The sequence below is a fragment of the Dipodomys merriami genome, unplaced genomic scaffold (genome assembly GCF_024711535.1).
Source record: "Dipodomys merriami isolate MVZ:Mamm:240054 unplaced genomic scaffold, mDipMer1.0.p SCAF_12, whole genome shotgun sequence".
Taxonomy (NCBI): domain Eukaryota; kingdom Metazoa; phylum Chordata; class Mammalia; order Rodentia; family Heteromyidae; genus Dipodomys; species Dipodomys merriami.
Window position 1 is genome coordinate 21,940,564 of NW_027202493.1, and position 20,989 is coordinate 21,961,552.

Here is a 20,989-nt window from a genome sequence, read left to right on the forward strand (position 1 = left end):
AGTTATACCAGGACCTTGTCTGTGGAGGTCTCTGCTTAAGATAGTTCTTAATGGCAAGGCCATGGGGCCATCCTGTATCCTTGGGATGCAAGTAGCCTTAGGGGACCAAGGGAATGACAGGAAGCCACTCAGTCCTAGTATCTCCCTAATTCCCTTTCCTGCCTTTTTTCTTCTTTTAGTTTGCCTGTGATACATGTGACATTCTCTGGCTCTGTGCATTTGAGTATCTGGACTAGGGCATTTAGGATCACAGAATTTAAATTTCTAGATGCAAGCAGAGCCCAAGTGACCTAGTTTACTTCTGTGAATTTTCCTTCTTCTACACAGACAGCTGTGACCAGAAAAAGGTCTCTCATGGTACAAACACAGTTGCTGGGCAGCTTTTCCCAGCCACTTAGGAAAGGATGCCCTGTCAAAAGACAGAGCATTGAGGAAGGATCTTGGGGTAGGAGGTAAAAACTGATTTTCATATAAATCCAAGGGTGATATTTTTTCTTAGCGTGCTATTAACTCAAATTTTTTAAATGCAAAAAAAAAAAAAAAACCAACAAAAATCCCTTTGCTTGCTCGTTCTGACATTGAGTAAGATCATACCTAGCAAGCACAAAGCCCTGAGTTCAAACCCCAGGACTGTCAAAACAAAAACAAAAATATGTTCCTTGAGAAACACCTGTTTTCAATTTTTAATTACTTTATAATCAAACCAATGAAATCATCAGTGACCATGTGATTTTTAGAGAAAATATGGGTTAGCTTCGGCCATGCTTTAAATCAGAGGAAGTCTGCCCACCCTGGTGGGGATGTGCTTTCTCTACTTTGTCACAGTCTTGTCCTTCTCTGTCTTCTTATAGCCTCCTTGATTTGTGTATTCCAAATATCTTCCTGGTCCATGGCCAACTCTTGTATTTGCAATGCATCTAACATAATGTGCTTTTCCCCCTCTGATGTTCAGCCTCTTTGGAGTTCACGCCTCCTTAATTCCTCAAGGAGCTCTAAATTGCCCTCCCCCACCCCCAAAAAAAAAAAACCCTGGGTTTTTTTCTCCTGTTCTGGGTTGAACTTGTTTGGACAGAGTGGCTCAATGTGGTTTTGAATTACAGGTGTTCTCTGTTAGTATGTAGGTATGTTCAGGTTTGCTTACTCTGTCTTTCTTTGCTGAAGACCAGGTAAGCTTGGTGTTTCTAGCTCCTCCCTGAATAGGTAAAGACAGCAAAAATCAACTTAGATTCATCAAAAAGTTAGTGCCCCTTGATCCATCTTCTAATGCCTTATCCTCGAATGGTTTTGACGTAAAGAAAGCACAAAGCAAGTAGGATGATTTTTTTTCTGCCAATAAAGGCAGTGTGCATGTGGGTCTGGTTTAAAGCTAACATCCCTTGTTGCAATGTAATCCAGAGTGGGAAACAAAACTGTTTCTTCCTTTTCCCACAGAATCTTGCTTCTTTTCTCATACTTTCCTCTGGGGAAATCACATCTGAGATGGTTCTCTTTCTTCTTGAGTGTTAATGTCCAGATCAAGGTAATATAGAAGAACTCCAAGGGCACAATCTCAGAAGTATTTCAAATCCTTTTACAGCTACTGGATTTCACAGAACTAGTTATGTAAATTCAAATGTACTGTGATTTATTAAGAGGCATGTATTTCATCTGTAACTTACACACACATATATGCAGCCATGCATATATTCACACACATGCACTCATGTGCACATGTACTCGCATACAGACTCACATGCATATGCACGCACACATACATTCATGAATGTCCATATCTATGCTTTAAAAGATAACAGGAGAAGGTGACAGAAACTCCAAAGGTGAAATTTTTCTGTGGGCATTCTCTTTGGAAGAATAAATGAATGGATTAGAAACCATTCCTAGACACAATACTTTAAAATCGAACCAATGATCAGATTATCTACAACTGTGGCAATTTTAGAAAGAATATACCTTAGTTTTTGACATGTTTCCAGCCAAAGTCAATTCCAATTCCATGTCAGTCTTTTAATTTAACTGTATTTTTTTTTGTTTTTTCTTTTTTGGTACTGGGGATCGAACCCAGGACGTTGCACTTGCTAGGCAAGCGCTTTGCCACTGAGCTACATCCCAGCCCCAGTCTTTTAATTTACCTTCTGATTTTAGAAGGAAAAAATCGCATTTGAGCTGACAAATCATTTATGTTATTTAACATTATGTTATTTAACACAAGCAAATTTTTTAAAATTCAGGTTATATGGAAACTAAGTAAGACCTCATATTTGCATAGAGATTCTGCTGACACTGTCCAGGGACTGCTTTATGCCCAAGTCCATTAAGAGTTGGACAAAATTGGAGTATAGTAAATTATAATCATTATAGTTTTATAATATTATAGTTCTACTTCCAATAAAATCTGAAACTTTTGTAAATATTTAAATATTTACTAGTGAAAGGGATAGATTTCTAATAAAGTATTTTAAGTCGAGGTGAAGATTCTGTCAGTTAAACCTAGGAATTTAAAAATCACAGAAGTAAAATGTATCACATTTAAAATAACAATACTTAAAAAATAGAACAAGGACATACATATCATATTATATATATATATATATATATATATATATATATATATATATATACACATATATGAAGGGATAAAGTTTCTTAACCTAGGTAGATTTAAAATGTGCTTTCAAGTGTTTTTAAACCCCTGAAGTTTATGTGGGTTTTCTTCTGAGAAGAATCAATAACATTCATCAAAGTTCTAAGTAATCTGTGGCCCAGAGAGACTTTTAAAGGTTTGTTTTTGTTTTTGTTTTTGTTTTGCAAAGGTGGGTGCTGGTACTAGAGCTTGAACTCAGGACCTCACACTCTCACTTGACTTTTTCACCTAAGGCCGGCATTCTACCACTTGAGCCACCCCTCCATTTCCAGCTTTTTGCTGGTGAATTGGAGATAAGCATCTCATAGGTTTCTCTGTTCAGTCTGGCTTTGAACCAGATTCTCCGATCTGAATCCTGTGTAGTTAAGATTATAGGCATGAGCCAACAGTACCTGGTGTTTTGTAGTAAAAATCTGAAGAAACATGTAGTTATGACTTTTATAAAACCAACAGTCTGCATGACAGAAGGGACTGTTACAATTATGATTGAGCAAGAACACCCAATGGTACCCTGAAAAATCTTTATTAAGCAATAGCTCTAAGTTTAGACCTTTCTCTTTCATCCGTTCCTCATCTTTGTACTTGTATCCCATAATACTCCTAAGCATCTTACAATCGGCACCACCTCAAACACACTTCTAAAAGAAAACCTCTATTCTGGCAGGAGAAGGGGAACAATCTCAGAGTTTAGTTCATTTATTGAGTTTGATGTTTATCATCATTTCCAACATATGTGGTCAGACAGTAGCACTGTACCTGAAGGCTACAAAAACCTGTCCCAGTTAGGTTTTCCCTTTCCTTCATCAAGTTTAGCTAGGTCCTACATAGATAGCTTTGACAATCTTAAACCTTCTATTTCTCCTTCAGTTTCTTTCTCCTTTCCCTGAGAGTTAATACCATTAGTAGTTCTAACCATTTATCAGTGGCTGGTGTTTGTCTTCACTCACTTTCACATGTAAGCACCTAGTTTACACTGCTAGGACACTCTAATGTGCAATTCTTTTAGTATTTTCTAGAGAAATTAAAGAACAGACCCAGTAAGTGGAAAGGAGTCCCAATATCCCCTTTCTACTCGGCTGTTTCTAGTTTGATGAATGCTGAAATATATAAATCAGGGGGTAGTATTAGGCATATTGATTTATTCTTGGGAGTCAATTTGCCAGTGGAAAGTCAATAAGAGAAACTATGTTATGAGATTGTTTTAAAGGCCAAACTAATTCCTCCAACCAATCTGCCAACCAGTTCTGCCAACCCCATATCATTTCACCATCACCAGGACAAAAACTTGTTAGAAAGAAATTCCATTATGCCAACACTCACGCTGTTATCCAAACTCACATTACTGGGCTGTGTGAAAACTGGTCTCATTTCCAAAAATCACTGGCTGGATTCATTTTCATGTTTTTCAAGCTTCTTCTGTGCTGTGTGTTTGGCACCTAATCCATCTGAATATAGTTTCCTTAAAGTGCTTGCAAATAAAACCAGCACTGCCTTCTCTGCCAGTTGCAAAAGAGAGCTGTTTTTATTAATTGGATGATTTATACCTCTTCTTATTTTTTCTCCAAACACAGCTTGGGAATCAACACTTAACTGCCAGTGTGTTGGAGGGAACTGCTTCACAGACACACAGACAAACCACACCAGAATGCCTTTGAACCAGTCCACCTTTTCACCAGACATTGGCTCAGCCCAACATGATTGATAATCTGGAGCTCTTTCACCTTGAGAAGCTCCAGAGCCATCCGCATTGTCTATATAAACACTTTCCTCTGGCTCCTGAAAGTTTTATCCACAGCCCGACCACAGGCTGTCTCCACCTTGGATGAGCACTCCTCCCACTCTGAGAGTGACTCCTCCACAGCTAGTCTGCAGAGCTACAGCTGGATGAAGCTGACACCACTGACTGCTCAGAGCAGACACCTTCCCCAACCTGGGTGGGGGGAGGGACGGGGAGGGGTCAGAGGTCCGCTGTGACAGATGGCACCCTCTTAACTACCCCTGCTGCTAGTCATGTAATTATTCTTCCTTCCTTTGCCTCCACCATTTTTTTTAAAACGACTGATTTCTTATTTGCCATCTGGTTTTGCAGCTGAGCAATTCGATATTCGTGTAGGTGTTGATTAGCAAACCAATCCTATACCATCTGTCAGGGAAATCCACTAGTTACCCTCATTAAGCCCACTTTATGCTGAAAATCTGACTTATATTCCCTTCATTCAGTTTGGAATGACTTAAGGTGGTGCTGCTATGGTGTGGTTTGCTCTGTGGCTGTGGCTCGTGAGCACAATCGTGATTTATCTTAAAAGAACAAGAAGAATGGACCTCAGGAATTTAGACAGGTTTACATCAAAATGTTGCCACGGTTACATTATGCAGAAAATCTAAATTTTTTTAAAAAAGTTTTAGCCCAGTATTTATACCACTCACACTTTTACATTAATATGTCCTGAGTAAACAGTTCAGATATCTTTGTTTTTTATATGATTACTTGACTGCATGATACTAGTTTTTCTTACTTTTCTTTCACTAACTGCTGAATCGTTTAAACTTCTTTGTCATTTAGGAAAGATGTAAATAATTTTATCTATACTCTAGAAATTTCACCCTGTGATTTTTTAAATTCTTTTTTTCTAAGCCATTATATCTAATTTGGAAACTTGTGAATATAATTTTATATTATATATCAGTGATATCTTTTCTACTACAGAAATACATTTTCCACATATATATATTACATTTTTATTGTAAAAATGCTGTACAGAGGGGTTACAGTTACATGAGCAAGGTAATAAGTACATTTCTCTTTGAGCATTGTTGCCTCCTCCTTTGTTTCCACATATATTATATAGTATATCTTTGTCTATATGTTAACCACGCACTAGTAAATGATTTATGAGTTGTTAATGTGCTTGAAACTTCTATGGCATAGATTCTCATGTATATAATGTGGAGGTATGGCTTCCATTTGAATGAAACTTAATTATAGATCAAAGTATGGGAATTTTTTCTAACACTGATATCAAGAACTTCCCAGAGATCTCTATCATTGATAAACTTTTATTTGTGTTGTATTGTTTTTATATCATACCAAGGCCATAGGTCTGTAACTTTAATGCATAGGGAAATGTTACAGGAAGCCATAAAATTTTAAGACATGCAGTTACAAAAAATGGAATATACTTGGGTGTTTTATTTTTTTCATTTCATTTTAAATGATTCAGTGTTGATCCTATGGCTTGTTATATAGTATTTTCCAATATTAACCCTACTAAAATATTAACCCCATCACTACAGATAACCAGCCATTGGTACTAGTGGTACCAAGTTTGTCAGAGATGGCTCTCCCTCCCAAGACCTACTGTTTTTTAATTGGTTCTTAAATTCAGAAACATTAAGGAATATTCTTTAAAAAATGACAAGTAGTAAAAGTAAATGAACTCATGTACAAACCTATTTAATTTTCTACCTGTAAGACTCTATTGCATCCTGTTGTGTGTATAGTTATGCATGAATAATTAGACCTACCTATGGCTGAAATTGATTCCAATTATCAGTGTATTATATATAGATTTCCCATGATGTTTATCATAATCATTACTTCATTCTAATGATAACATGTTCTCTAAAAGCCAATAGTACTTGGATTGGTTTACCACAATAGAATAAATAGACTTTACCATAATAGAAAGAAATAGACTTTATTTTTAAATCACTACTTAAATCTCTGTTCAATATTATTAAAACTATCAAAATAGGATTCAGAATCAGTTTCGTAACCCCATAGTAACATACAACTTAAGTAGCCCTAATCCTAATATCCAAATTCAAAAATTCTACAAAATCTGAAACTTTTTGAGGACTAATATGAATCTGTAAGTGGAAATTTTCACACCCTGACTTCATGTGACAGACTACATTCAAAACACAGGGGCACTAAAACTACTGTATAAATTCCTTCCTATATGAAACATAAGTGAATTTTATGTTTAATTTTGGGTACATCCTCAAGAAGTTTCATTATGTGTGTGTATGTATATATACATATATACATATATACATATATTCCAAAATCCAAGGAATATGAAAACTGAAACACTTTTGGTCCCCAAAATTATGGATAAGGGATACTCAAGTTGTGGTAACTTGACAATTTTTAATGAAAATATTGATTCTCGTGCTTTTAGCATTCATTATAACAACAATAAAACTAGAATTATACTTAACAAATATCTACTAAACTTGATACAGGCCAGGAGGCAAACCTTTCCAAGTCATTCCGCAGAGGGTCCTGAAGCTTTTGACTTATCCTGTGTCTCACAGTTATTTGAATGTCCCGTTCCCTTCAGCTAGAAAGTTCTCAAGATTTTCTAGCAGCTTGAAGAAGTATTTATTAAGTACAATCCTAAGACATACAGGACATGGTTATAAAGTACTGACACTAGGTTTCTTTTAGGTCATTTTGGAGGAAAAATTATTTTCAAGTGAAATCACAGAAATATGCAATTACTTTTCTGTGTGTGAAACCTATGTAAATAATATCAGTTTAAAATAGGTAGAAAAGGTTCAATGAATTATGAGTTTTTCTCTCTGCATGTATGAGTGTTAGCATGTTTATAGGTCATTTTGACTAAATGTTCTTACTAATAATTTGCATGCAGTGTGTAATCTGCACAGGACTGGATGCTGTACAGTACATGGATTATACTGGGCTTAACTTCAATGAACTAAGATGATCCAATTCTATTAATATATATTTATGTATATAAACTATTGAGTATCATTGATATTAACAGCACTAAGATATATCTTGTAAAAGTATAAAAGAAGTATATATGTGACTGTCTCCAACAAGACATGTATGTTATTGAGATTATAAAATACTCAGTGCAACAATCTAAACAAAGTTATTAGGGAGAGAACTAAATGAGACTGTAGTAGGGAGAAACTAGTGTTGGCGCCTGTCATTTTGAGGCTGTACCAAGTAGAGACTGTTCTAGAATAGGTTGCTATGTGACATCTAAATCTAAGCATTTCAGTTTTAAGTTAGTCACCTTGCTTTGGAAATATGCATTCACCACAGGATATCCCTGACTAAGTCTGTGAACCAAACCCTTTCCTCTTCTCAAAGACCATCCCTTTCAAATCCTGTATACAGGACAAGGTCTATGTTCTCACTGCGTAAGTCATAACTGTTAGGCCATATTTTCCCCCTATTTATTTGGCAGTGACTCCTACTGACATTGGACACCTCTGGTGGCAAAGAGGCATATCCTCTGGCCGGCAGCTTCCATTCTTCCTAACCATCTTTGCTGCCCTCTGACAAGTAGGAATGATTTTCAGCAATAAAAGAAGGGAGAAAAGAGACAGTGAAAAAAGTCTGCCCTGCCTCTTTGGCGTCCGTTTTCAGAATAAAAATTTGGCAGTTGTTCAGCAGTCTTTTAGTGTCACCTACAGGAGAGGTGTTTGCAGGGAACTGTGAGCTGTAATGGAACTCTGTGTGCTTTTCTCAGAGCCAGGTAACAGTGAACGGCAACGCTGGAGGAGCAGTGAGTCCCATGAGTTACTATCAAAGGCCATTCTCCCCGTCAGCCTACTCTCTTCCAGCCTCTCTCAACTCGAGCATGATCATGCAGCATGGCAGATCCCTCGGTGAGTCATTCCATTCCTGTGGTGGCCATGGCAGTTCCAAGCCAGGTGGCAATCCTATGCAAGGAGCATGCAATACTCCCCCATGTGACGACCCTAGCTTAGGGAGAAGTTGGAGCCGAGGATTCACCTGGAGAAAACGGGCATCTGACTGTGCTGAGAGGAGGCCTGCATTTATGTCTGAGCCCAGAGAAGGTTATTTGAAATTTCGTGTTGCAGATGAGGAGGAGAAACTGTGTGGTTAGGAAAGCAAGAGCTTATGTGGCCCACAGAACATTCATATAACAGTTTTGTATTAAAACAGCCTATTCCTTGATGGAAGACCTTTTGTTCTAGAACATAGTGTAAGTGTTTTATGTATATATGTTATATGTTACATACATATAACACACATATATGTGTGTGCTACATATGCATATATACATGTATGTGTGTGTATATAGGTACATATATATGGAACGTAAGAATTGTTTAACAGTTAACACTGTGTAACAAAAGAACAGGTTGCTTCGCAAAGCAGTAAAGCCATAAAGTACCAAGTCACACAGTCATTAGTCAGGATTTGGGAATAGAAAGACAAAGAGACTACAGAACTCCCTGAAAGTATGACTCCACAGCTCTTAAGCTCTGGAGAAATTATAAATTAAAGATGTAATTCTTCTCCAGGAAAAAAAATGGATGTATGAATATTTGTTAAAAATGGAGAATGTAGTCCTAATACTCAATGTATATATGTGAAAATGGAACTAGGAAAATTGAGGGGATAGGTAGAGTGTGGAGAAATGGGGAGAATGATGAAGGGGGTAACATGGATCAAGATATATAGTACTCATAAACTGACAGGTTGAATTGAAACTCCTTTTTACAGTGACTTAGAGATTTTTTTTTAAATAAGCATATAATTTTAAGGGTTTCATGAACTCTTGAACAGATGCTGTGCTATGTAAAGATAACAAACATTCGATAGGTTAGGGAAAGAATGCAACCAATATTTCTAAAATTAAAACTTCAAATTATTTTTTAAATGCTAAAATGAACTATGGGAATTCAGACTGAAAAGCTTTCTGTCGGGTTGATAAACTAGAAGCATCTGGAACAACAAGAAGCAAAGCAAAGAGGAAGCTGAAGAGAATGAGCCTACAAACACTCCTCAAAAGAAAGAAAGCGTGCATCCTCTAGACCCCACAAATCCGCAATGCACAGACTACACTAGAATACAGGCCTCTACCACTTTTTTGGTTCACAGCACACAGCAAGCACTCTCCCTTCACTCCACAGCCTCTGCCCAGAAAGAATATGATACTCCTAGCTTACTAATAAACATTTTATATCCGTCTTCAGCCTGTGTATGGTGGAACCCAGCTTCGATGGTCAACAAAAATCTCTTTAAGACTTTAAATATAGCCATGGGACTCATTAAAGAAGTCTAAATATACTTGTGCCGGCTCTAATGCTACTCCTGGGAACCATCTTTGCATCCTATAATGATCTCTTTTTTTGGAGTATAAGAAACTAGAATTTTTTTGTGCCAAAATTTTTCCCCTTTAACAATCAGCATGTAGTCTGGTGTGCTAATAGGAGTCCACTCTATCCAGTTTTTTTTATGGAACTATGCATTATCACATATACAAAGTAAAATGCCGTCCATTATTCTAGCTATAACATTTTCCCAAATAACTAGGATCAAAATGTAACTCTTCATTCCATTGCTGGTAGTCATGAACAATTTTAGCTCACACAAATATAAAACCACACAAATATAAACAGACTTTGGTGTTGGACCGTATCAATAGATAGATTACATGGAAGTTATACAACAGAAAGAGAAGTTCCCTATATAAACATTGAACGAATTCCAGTTGATTAGGGCTGGGAAAGGGGAAGCAGTTATAAGAAATTGTAAGTCTCCTCTCACTCAGTAAATTTTATATTCAGCTGAAGAGAAAAAATTGTAAAGGTATCAATCAGTGAATGAGCCATATATAATAACTAAATAGCTCATTTCCAGTTCATATGCTGTTTATACAATCTTATGAACCATAGGTGAAGATAGATTTGATACTTTCTGCTTTGGGTAAGACTTTGTATATAATAAGTACTCAGTCCTTTTATGGAATTAAGTAGTTTATCAGAGCCGAAAATCATATCATTTCTTAATTTGGGATAGCTTGGAAAAGATAATGTTTTATAGCCAATGGCACCTAAAGTATTCTTAGTCCTAGCCACATCCATTCTTTTCAAAAATGTAATAAGAAATTTTTTCTGTTACACACTAACAAAAGTAAATAATAGCTATAATAATAGTATCTATTTTAAATGTTGTAATACTTATCTTAGAAGATGTACCAGGGTTAGAATTCACAACCTTACCTTTGCTTGGCTTTCTTGCTCAGCTGGCCATGCCTCTAGCCCAGCTTTTTGTTGGTTATAGAGAGATTAGACCTCTCACACTTTTCTATTTAGGCTGACCTAGAACCCCAGTCCTCCAGATCTCAGACTCCTGAATAGCTGGGAGGTAGTCACTGGACTAGCTGAGAGATCTTAATTCTATCCTTATAAAGTTGAGAAAAGCATGCTCACAGTCCTGTGTTTAATACATAGTACAGAAAAACCAGTTAAGTTTGTTTAATGCTTACTCAAGTTACTTTATATAAATTTTTCATGCAAAATCCATGTGTATGTATTATATCATCTTTGTGCATGATTCCCCTCATATACATGTGTGTTTGAGTGAAGTAAATGAATCCTATCCTAGTATAGAAAGGCTTTTCTGTTTCCATTTGTAAAAGAACTTCCTAAGTGGTCCACCTGCCAAATTGTGACCTAAATTGTGTAAATGAAGTGTCATTCTTGGTCTCTAAAATTTTGACATTAACTGCTGAAAAGCAGGAAGTCATATTACTAATTGTGTCAGGTGGATGACGGTATGTTGATCTTTCCAAGTACTTTTGCACTCAGAGTAAATGGAAGGCATAGTGCATATTTGTGCTTTCTGTTATTTCTGAAAGTACACTGGAAGTTAATGAAAATAACAAGAAGATAGAAATGTGTTCCACCTTATCTAGTTTATATCCTCAGATAAATTATTTCCTTCAAAAGATAAAAAGTCATGGCTTTGGTATTTTAAGGCCTAACCAAAGATATCATGACTATCTTGGATACTTAAATAAAATTCAGTTCATGACAATCATTTTAAAAGTTATTCATAATCCTTCACCTCCACATTAATGTTATATAATTCATTTGTTCCACTGTTAGAGTTTGAATTCAGGTCCTTATATTGGCTCTGCCACTTGAGCCATGCCTCCAGTCTTGATTTTTGCTAGTAACTTTGAGATAGAGATAGGGTCTCACTTCCCATCCGGGTACACTTTTGAGCTTGGTGGGGGTAGGGGTGCCTCACACACCCGCCCCACCGTGTCCAGCATCTCTCCATAGAGAAGGAGTCACACAGACTTCTCTGCCCAGGCTAAGGAGGAATTGTGACCCTTCCATTCTCACCTTTTAGTTGTTAAAATTCCAGGTACCAGACTGAATTGAACATAAAACTTTTAGGTGATTTGTGTTGTTGTTTTCTTAATGAAATCTGTCATTGGCTCAATAATCTAATCTTTTCTTCTCAAAGTACATTTTATTGCTTTTTCTAAAATAGCTGTCAGCAATCTCACAAGATTAATATTTGTATAAATTAGGAGCCGGGAAAAATTACTAAACTTGTCTGGACTTGGGCTTCGCATCCATAAAATTGATTTTTATCCTCTCCCTCCTCCTCCCCTACCCCAAGGTTACTGAAACACAGTAAAGTGCTTCCTCAGACGTGACTATCACTTAGTCACTCACCAAACGGTACTCTCTCCCCACCGTTCTGTACAAGACGGTGAGGCCTTTGCTGTTTTAAGCCTGTCCGGTACACACCTACACGATCTATCTACCTGTGAGTGGGGCAAAAATAAGATCCATGCGTGTTAAAACATGGTCATGGAAATCAGGACAATGGGCAGCAAGGTTCAAGAGGCTCCGCTAATTTACGATGTGTTTTCGGCCCAGATTCTGCAGAAGCATCCTCCCAGCATGTGCAGTCTCTGGACGGCACCACAGGCCGCCCAGTCCCCCTGTACAGATCGTCGGAGGAAGAGAAGAGAGTGACAGTCATCAAAGCCCCGCATTACCCGGGGATCGGGCCGGTGGACGAGTCTGGAATCCCCACAGCAATTAGAACGGTGAGAAAGGCCAGCCTGGGCGTCTGCCTGGGGTGGATTGTGCGCGGCTTTGTGCATGCCTGGGGTCTTACATAATGAGGATGCCCTCCCAGCTATCTGAGCTGCCGTGAGTATTACGCTCTGCCACAAAGACACAGAGCTGTCCACTGAAGACAGTCAGGCAATCCGGTTTGCCATTGCATTACAGATCACGAACATTGTGATTTTTATGAAATGACATTTCTTTTCAAAAAAAAAAAAAACCTGTTTACCAAGGAGACATAGAGCCATAGAGAGAAAATAGAAACAGAGATGAAACAGCAAAAACAACCACAAAAATAAAATAGTGAATTCTCTTGGCAGCATGAATTCCCACATGCCCTGCAAAGAACCCAGCGATTTGTTTCTTGAAATGGATGTGTGTTAACACCAGGAGACTGGGAGTATTAGCGAGGCGAGATCAGCTGGAGCAAGGCAGGAAGCGCTAAAGGAAGCAAGGCACCGCACACACCCAGTGGCCAGCTTCAGCTGGGCCTGCTGAGAGCGCTCCCTCCCCGGATGATCAGTGAAAGCGTTGGGATTTTTTTTTATTAATTCTTTTTTAGTCTTTAAACCCTGCCAAAGCATTGCTCAGTGTGTTGGGGCAGCCTCTTCTGGCACAGCTCCTCAGTAGCAGAGCCTGGGCAGGCAGCTGCTGGTGCCAGGCAAGTCCACTTGAGGAGGAGGCTTGTGCTAGTCGGCAGAAAGAAGCCTGGGAAACCAGGATGATCGCCTCGACTTCTTTGCAGGTGAAACTGGAGGTGGGGGGTAGGAAGGGGGGGAGGGCTGTGAGCTGGGATCTGGGCTGAATATGCTGTTCCTGGTGAACCCACATAAAGGGCTGAGGTGTTGCCAAGAGGGGCTTCCCTGGAATGCGAAACATGGAAGGGAAGGCACAGGAAGAATGGGAAAGAAAGGGGGAGGGGGTGGGGGAAGCTGCAGTAACATTGGAAACATCCCAACTGAATTAAGGATAAAACAGAGGGGGTTTTCTTGTCTTTTGAAGTGTGTATTTGTTGGATGAGACTCACACATTTTACATACTGAGAGAAAAGTTAAGACCTGCTTGTTCTAAGCATCCGTATTAGGGTTGATGTCACAGTAAATCAGCACAGCAGGTGCTGGGCTTTGTAGACCTGTTAGATACTTAGACCTGAATGTTAAATGTGACTATATATTCCTAGAGGTCTGGATTGGAACTGATAATGGTCACATTTAACAGGAAAAGTTCAGGCAGTGATCGTGACTTTTTGTTTAGGATGATTACATGTTTCTGGTGTTTTGATGTTTGTGTCTCTTTTAGGATTTCTGCCTCCAGTGTTAGCCATTTGAAATTTGTCTCCTAATATCATAGAAATACTGAGTCAGGAAGGCGTGGGTTGAGTTTTTCAACCCTGGAGGTCATGAATTCAATGATCATTGCTTCCTATGTAATTATAGTTCTATCCAAAGGAAAAAAAAAGATTTTACCTGAAACCTCTGAGTATATTTTTAAATTATTAAATGACCATGGAAACATGATCCATTGCTGTTCTCCATAAGGCACCTTAATTTGTAACTGGCAAGTTTTTAGCTACTAGTTTTTAAGGGGAAAAAAATGAAACCCTGAATTGTTGAAGATGATTAATAAAAATCAAGTAACATTAAGATTTTCATCTTAATATTTGTCAACTGTCAAATCAAAAGCATGCATATATATATATATATATATATATATATAAGCAAATACACTCTTAACATGTTATGCTGGTTTTTCTCCCATATAAACTAGAAAATATAAACAACCCTAAAGTTCCTTATAAGGTCCTCTCATTTTTGTTTACAACTGTTCTCTAACTCAGACAATGAAATATCCTAAGAGAGGTTCAGGTCTGTAAAGACGCTTCTCTTCCTCATGTTCAGTACTTGCAGCCCTATGGAGCAAGTATAATTGTGTTTAGAAATGCTGCCTCACAGCAGGCCAGGAATCTCCGAGGTTATTTTCCTCCCTTATCTGTGTAGGAAGCAATGGTTATTGGATTCAAATTGTTTCCAATTAGTTTTCTACCCAATGTCCGTAGCAGGGTCTCAATGTACTGTGTCATGGTATCCTCTTATACAACCAGCGTATACCATGCCAAAGACTCATGTAAAGTAATCCAGAAACCTCAGACAGCTATGAGTCTCTATCTACTATTTTTGAGTTATCTTAATAAAGAGAATCAGCACTCCAGATTGCTCCTTCTCATGTGATTCATGTGAGCCTCTTACTGCCAATCTTAAAAACAGCCCAAATCACTAGGGATCAGGTCCATGAGACTGTGTAATTAAGGCCAGCTAGTTAAGTAACATTCAAGATTCCTTTCTTCTAATTCAAATATAACACTCATCTGAGCATGTTCAAAACTAGAAAGGGGCAAAAAAAGGAATCACTATATACTGGTGTATAGTAAATAAGTCTGTTTTCTTTTTGGAAGTCTCTGCAGTCTAAATCAGCATGAAGCTCTGACATTTCACAATCCAGGAACATAAAAACTGAAGTCTATTCAGTCAAGGTGATAGACAACTGCAGAGTGCAGTCCTAGTTGTTAGGGTCCATGGAAAAATGATGTGTACAATGCATGCAGATGTAAACTTCCATTTGACTAGCCTTCTACTGTTACAATCTTGATATTAGGCGTAACAGCCTCAATGACGGCAATGCTAAAAGGTGCTTTCAATGTCATAGTACTTATTTTCCAAAGGGACATTGAGTGTGGGTATTCCTATTTATCTACTTTCCTGTCTGACTTGCCAAACAACTGAGTGTTTCCTGGCATCTCTGTGCTCACCATATAAAGCTAGCAGATGGCCTGACTGAGAGATCTTGACTGAAGCAGGCCCTCCAGCAAGTGCAGAGGAAACCCTGTCTGTCAGGATGCATTGCCATATACAGTGAGATAACTCACTTACTAGACTTGCTTGCTTCTTTCTGTGGTTATCGCCAGCTATGGGTAGAAAATGTTTTATACAGTTATTTTCATTTTGTGGTTGCTGTAATGCTATAAAGGAAACAATGCCCCATGAGAAAGAAATCAATCTTTTAGGCAGATAAGTGTCCCTTAAAGTTTCAGCTGTTCTGCTGCTCCATCATGACCACTCCCTCCACTAGTTTCCACCATTTGACTAAATATTCAGTCAACAACTCAGCTTTCCATTGTAGAAAAGCCAAAAATGCAGACATGACTCACAACAAAGTCTCTGGCCCTTATTCTCCATGTGGGACAGTTGATGACATCATTTATTCTCAGAGATCAAAATAACTTTAAATATAGCACCACACCTTTGATTTCCAGATGAAGAATGCAGTATCCACAGTTCTGAAAGAAAAACCAGGGTGAAAAATCAAAACCAATGCTCAAACAAGCACAAGACTAGATTAGAAACAGTCCCAACCATTTTTTTTATTTTTTTAAAAAAATTTTTTATTGTGAAAATACTGTACAGAGGGGTTTCAATTACATGTACAAGATAATGAGTACATTTCTTATCAAGCATTGTAGCCTCCTCCCCCAACCACTTTTTTAATCAAGACAACTATCACTGAAAATCTGACATACGAAATTAGCTATACCCAAAACAATTACTTTTTTTGCCCAAGTGTCTCTGAGTTGAGATAAAGATCATGCCAAACCAAACATTTAATTGTGATTATAAGGATGTATGTCTTCTTTCATAGATAAATAATAATTATGTCCAATAAACTAAATTCATTCATTACAAATATTTGAGATTACCTTTTATTTATTGAACATTTAGTACATTCTAGGAACTATTCTTTTTTTTTCTTTTTTTTAGGGGGGCGTCCAGTCGTGGGGCCTGAACTCTGGGCCTGGGCGCTGTCCCTCAGCTCTTCAGCTCAAGGCTAGCACTCTACCACTTGAGCCACAGAGCCACTTTCGGCTATTTTCTTTTTGCTGATGTGGTGCTGAAGAATCAAACCCAGGGCCTCATGCATGCAAGGCAAGCGCTCTACCACTGAGCCACCTTCCCAGCCCTCTAGGAACTATTCTAAGCTTTTGTGTAGACATTATTTCATTCAGTTTCTATAAAAAATACTATAATATAGATACTGGTATTTCACTCTAAAGAGGAAAAAAGTACAATTTTAAAGGATCGCATAACTTGCCCCAATTCATATTTTTTTTTCAATTTTAGTGCTAGAAGGTATTAAAAATTATAATGAAAGCAAGCCAGGTTTGAATTTTTGTTCAAGACTGAATGTTAATTTTGTTTCTCCACTACAGCCTACTGTCTCTCTCATATCTAAAGTCTACATAAATGATGTTCGACTAAGTTGTGTGTATCCTATTAAAGAAAATCCTGATTAAACAAAATTTGAGAGCTTGTTTGTAGGTTCTAGCAGGGGAGCGCAGCTGCTCGTACACCCATGACCGAAGACCCAGTCCTCCTCTTTTGGGGATGGTCATCCTCTTTGATCGAACACCCAAAGAAATTTGAAACTGTGCATTTTTTTTCTTTAATTTGCTCTAGGATAATAGACTGAGTATTAGACTAGTAAAGACCAGATTTCTCTTCATTGAAACTGATCAGAATACCATTTGATTCAAAAATATTCCCCAGCTAATTCTAAAAATAATGCCTTAATAGAACACTCACTAGAGGGGGCAGAGATAGGAAGATCACGGTGGAAAGCCAGCACAGGCAAAGTTTACCATGAGACTTTGAAAAACAAACTAAAAGCAAACGGATTAGGATTGTAGCTCAAGTGGTAGAGTACTTGCCTAGCAAGTATGAGGCCCTGATTTCAATCCCCAGCACTGAAATACAAAAAGAGAAAGAGGTACAAATATGAGAGAGAGAAAAACATTGAAGTCATTGTTGACTTGAAACTAGCTTTGTCACAATGGGATAATCTCTCTTACAGACAGTGGACCGGCCGAAGGACTGGTACAAGACAATGTTCAAGCAGATTCACATGGTGCACAAACCAGGTATGTGTGTGCCCCTGGTGGGCTCAAGGATATATTCACTCGTTTCCTATAGATTTTGTTCAGAAAAAAAAAATGCCATGGTCCTCTGCAAACTGCACACCCTTCTTTTTATCTGCATTCCTCCTGTTCTACTTTTATTACCCCTCAAAGCATAGATCTGTGCCTCTGCCTTACTCACCCAGGCTGCCAAGAAACCTCCTAGCCTGTAGCCTTGGACAATTGCCAGGCATCCTGGTCTTAGGCCTCTGCCCATCCTTATCCACAGCTACCCTGATGTGTTGCCTGCTTCAACAGACTCAGTGCTCCTTTGTCTCCCCTATCTGCTCCATAGGACAACAGATCTTTAAATCACTTACTAAAAAACATCAAGGCCCAGAAGAGACTTCTGTCTAGGGAAGGGAGAACAAAGGACTGGCTTTACATGCTTTGACCAGGGCAGCACAGTAAATGGAAGTTACAGACCAGAAAGGCAGTCGGCAGAGGCTCAGGAAAAGCCAGTATTGGGAAATTCAAAATAGTATTCATACATGAGGAAAGATGTATTGTTTTCCTGGCAGATATGTATCATCTCTCTGAAGCTCGACTGTCTTGTGACAAGGTGATGGAATCTGTATTGCCATAATATTTATGTTTCATTTTCTAGATGATGACACAGACATGTATAATACTCCTTACACATACAATGCAGGTAGGATGGCTTTGATTGCTTGCAATGACTACTTTATGCTCAGGGATGTTGGGAAGAACTATAGCCACTTGCCTTACCTCTCTACCTGACCACACATGTGGGCTGTCATTTCCTATTATTAGGAAATGCTTGATTTCTTTTCTCAGAGCATGCATAACCAAAATGATTGATCCTTTCTCATGGGTATGAGAACTAATTCTGTGTTATCTCACTCATTCTCACTGTGAGTGTATTCTCAGCTCCAGGAATGTTTCACCAAAGTGCCAAGGACAGTGTAAAAGAACATGCTGTGACTGGAGTTACAAAATCAGATAAAAATCTTCTTTTGTCAGCAAAGAGAGGGATTGCCAATTACGTCAAATTCCCGAAACAAGTCAAGCAAAGTGTTTTGTGCCCTTTTCCAGGCTTTTGCTCCAAAATAGAGCCATTCATTGAAAGGTTTTAAAAACTCCTTCTTGGCTGGACCACTTTTCTGACCCAGAGTAGCCAGTGATCATAATAGAATAACTTCAATTCCGGGCATTTGCACTTGTATTTGAATGTACTGGCTTCATGAGAAGTATGTCCTGAGTCTAGTCTAAGGGAGCCAACACCTTTCTTCTAAATGGTGCATGGGGTCAAAGAACGCAGGCACCCAGCCCAAATGCAGGCCCATGACTGTCACAGTTCTCCACCAGCTGTACCTTCATTTGGGGGTCCTTTTGCCAGCCTGGCAGTGAACACCAAGAAGCCACTCCCTCCTTGACACCTGACTTCCAGTACTCAGGCCCTTTAACTAAGTTAAGAATTTTGCTACTGGAGTGTTCCTCAAATGATAGCAAGAAATTTGTTAAAATACTTTCCTCCACCTTTATTCCTGATTTTGCACCAAACTTGCTTCCTTTATCTAACTCAAAACTTGAAGTCTACCTGTGGAATGAAGGTGGGGGGGGGGAAAGTAACTGTAGCTATAATCCACTTGCTTTTGTTGTGGAAATGTTCATGAACCTGCAGGAGAAGCAGATGAGTATAAACAGATTTAGCCCAGGAAACGGAGGTTGTAGGAAATTTAGAATTCCCAGAAGCTCTTTAACAGAGGTTTGTAACCCATCAGTAATTAGTGAATTGAAAGAGAGTTCACCGTGCATGCAGAGCCAGGACAGTATGCAAAGCAACTCTATTTAGTCCTTTTTCCTGCACAGCCTTCTCCTGCTTTGTGTCCTGCACTCTTCTGCCTTTCCCCTTGTGCTGTTCCTGATACCCTCTTTCCAAGCCAATCAATTGTTCAAAGTTAACTCCAGGCCTGTGGACTCCATAATACCTCCTCTGACCAACTAACCATTTTTCTAACATTATTAATGTATATTTTCCTCATTAGGTCTTTATTAAATGTTACCAATTAGTTTCAATGTTCTATTTGGGTCTCATTCCCCAGAGACAGTAAGTTTATTGAGAGATGATGCTGTCTCACTATCTGCTGCCTCAATATCTAGCTTGTTTAATATTTTGTTGCATTGTAATCATGTGTGAGAGTATTTTAAGTATTAGCAGGGATTTTGAAGCAATTCTAGGCTCTTTTAAACTTCATCTGAAACCCTGCCTGTCATTCATTAGCTTGTATGACCAAGAAGAAAATGTGCTAAGTCCCTGTAAAGTTATTCTGACTATCAGTTTGAATTGTGATTAATCCCCCAAAACTGATCGCTGATAAAGCTGTATTATACACAGTGCCTAACTGTAGAATAAATCAGTAATTAACAGTGACTAGTAAATACATATCAAACTATTAATATGCAATGGGCCATTATGCATATGCTTACTAAAACTTGAGCAAAATCATTGGATATTCTCAGGGGTAGACAAGTAAACGCCCTTCTAAAATGTTGTTTCCTTCTTTTTGTTTGTCTTTTTGTTGCTGTTGTTGTCTTTTGGTGGTAGGTCTGTACAACGCACCCTACAGCGCTCAGTCACACCCTGCTGCTAAGACCCAAACCTACAGACCTCTGCCCAAAAGCCACTCTGACAACGGCACAGATGCCTTTAAGGATGCGTCCTCCCCAGTGCCTCCCCCACAGGTTCCACCACGGCCAAGGGACCGGTCTTCATCAGAAAAGTAAGGCGGTTTCCCCCAAGGCGACTTATAGTTCCTTTAGGATGAAGCCGAAGCTGCCATCACTGAGTAGAAGAACCAGTGCTTCATTCACGCAGAGAGTTTGCGCACGTCATTACAGTTCTGTGCGTAGGCCACGTTGGCCCCTTTATCGAGATGGTAGCAAATGTTTTCACCGTGGGCCATGCTCTCACAGTGCTTTAAGTTGAACTCAAAGTCATTGAGTACAATCTCTACTTTTGAGCCACCATTGCATATCAGAGAGAGAAGGTATAGCTCAGCAAGAAAAAAAAGCACTTGTTTAGGGTTAGGGGAGTCCTTAAGTGGGACCCTGAGCCCTTCAAAAAGCAAGTAAAAGCCATACACATATCGTGTTCTTGGGCTGGCAAGGGTAGCTCAGTGGCTGAGCAGGTACACACCAGAATCTGGATTTGATGACTAAAAACAAGTAAACTTTCTCTCTCTCTCTCTCTCTCTCTCTCTCTCTCTCTCTCTCTCTCTCTCTCTCTCTCTCTCTCTCTCTCTCTCTCTCTCTCTCTCTCTCTCTCTCTCACACACACACACACACACACACACACAGAAATAGAAAAAGAAAAATTGGCCTACTTTGCTATCAAGAGACTAGGAAATTAATTTTTGGTTTCTACAGATTTGAAGTGTTGGGACTATTAATAAGATATCTTTTATTCATAAATCCTAAATAAGTCATTAGTT

General features: G+C 38.6%; 1 protein-coding gene across 25 annotated transcripts in view; it reads left to right on the forward strand.

Annotated features, from left to right (window-relative positions):
* The window catches only part of Sorbs2 (sorbin and SH3 domain containing 2), a 204,465-nt gene that overhangs the window by 126,293 nt on the left and 57,183 nt on the right, over window positions 1–20,989 (forward strand). For 18 of the 25 annotated variants that reach the window (XM_070016347.1, XM_070016348.1, XM_070016349.1 and 15 more), the window contains 5 exons: window positions 8,152–8,290; window positions 12,335–12,507; window positions 17,432–17,498; window positions 18,142–18,186; window positions 20,104–20,278. In XM_070016347.1, the coding sequence (XP_069872448.1) occupies window positions 8,152–8,290; window positions 12,335–12,507; window positions 17,432–17,498; window positions 18,142–18,186; window positions 20,104–20,278 (599 nt within the window). Of the gene's footprint in view, window positions 1–8,151; window positions 8,291–12,334; window positions 12,508–13,169; window positions 13,275–17,431; window positions 17,499–18,141; window positions 18,187–20,103; window positions 20,279–20,989 lie in introns of those variants that run through there. The other 7 variants (XM_070016352.1, XM_070016359.1, XM_070016371.1 and 4 more) reach the window with 2 other exon arrangements.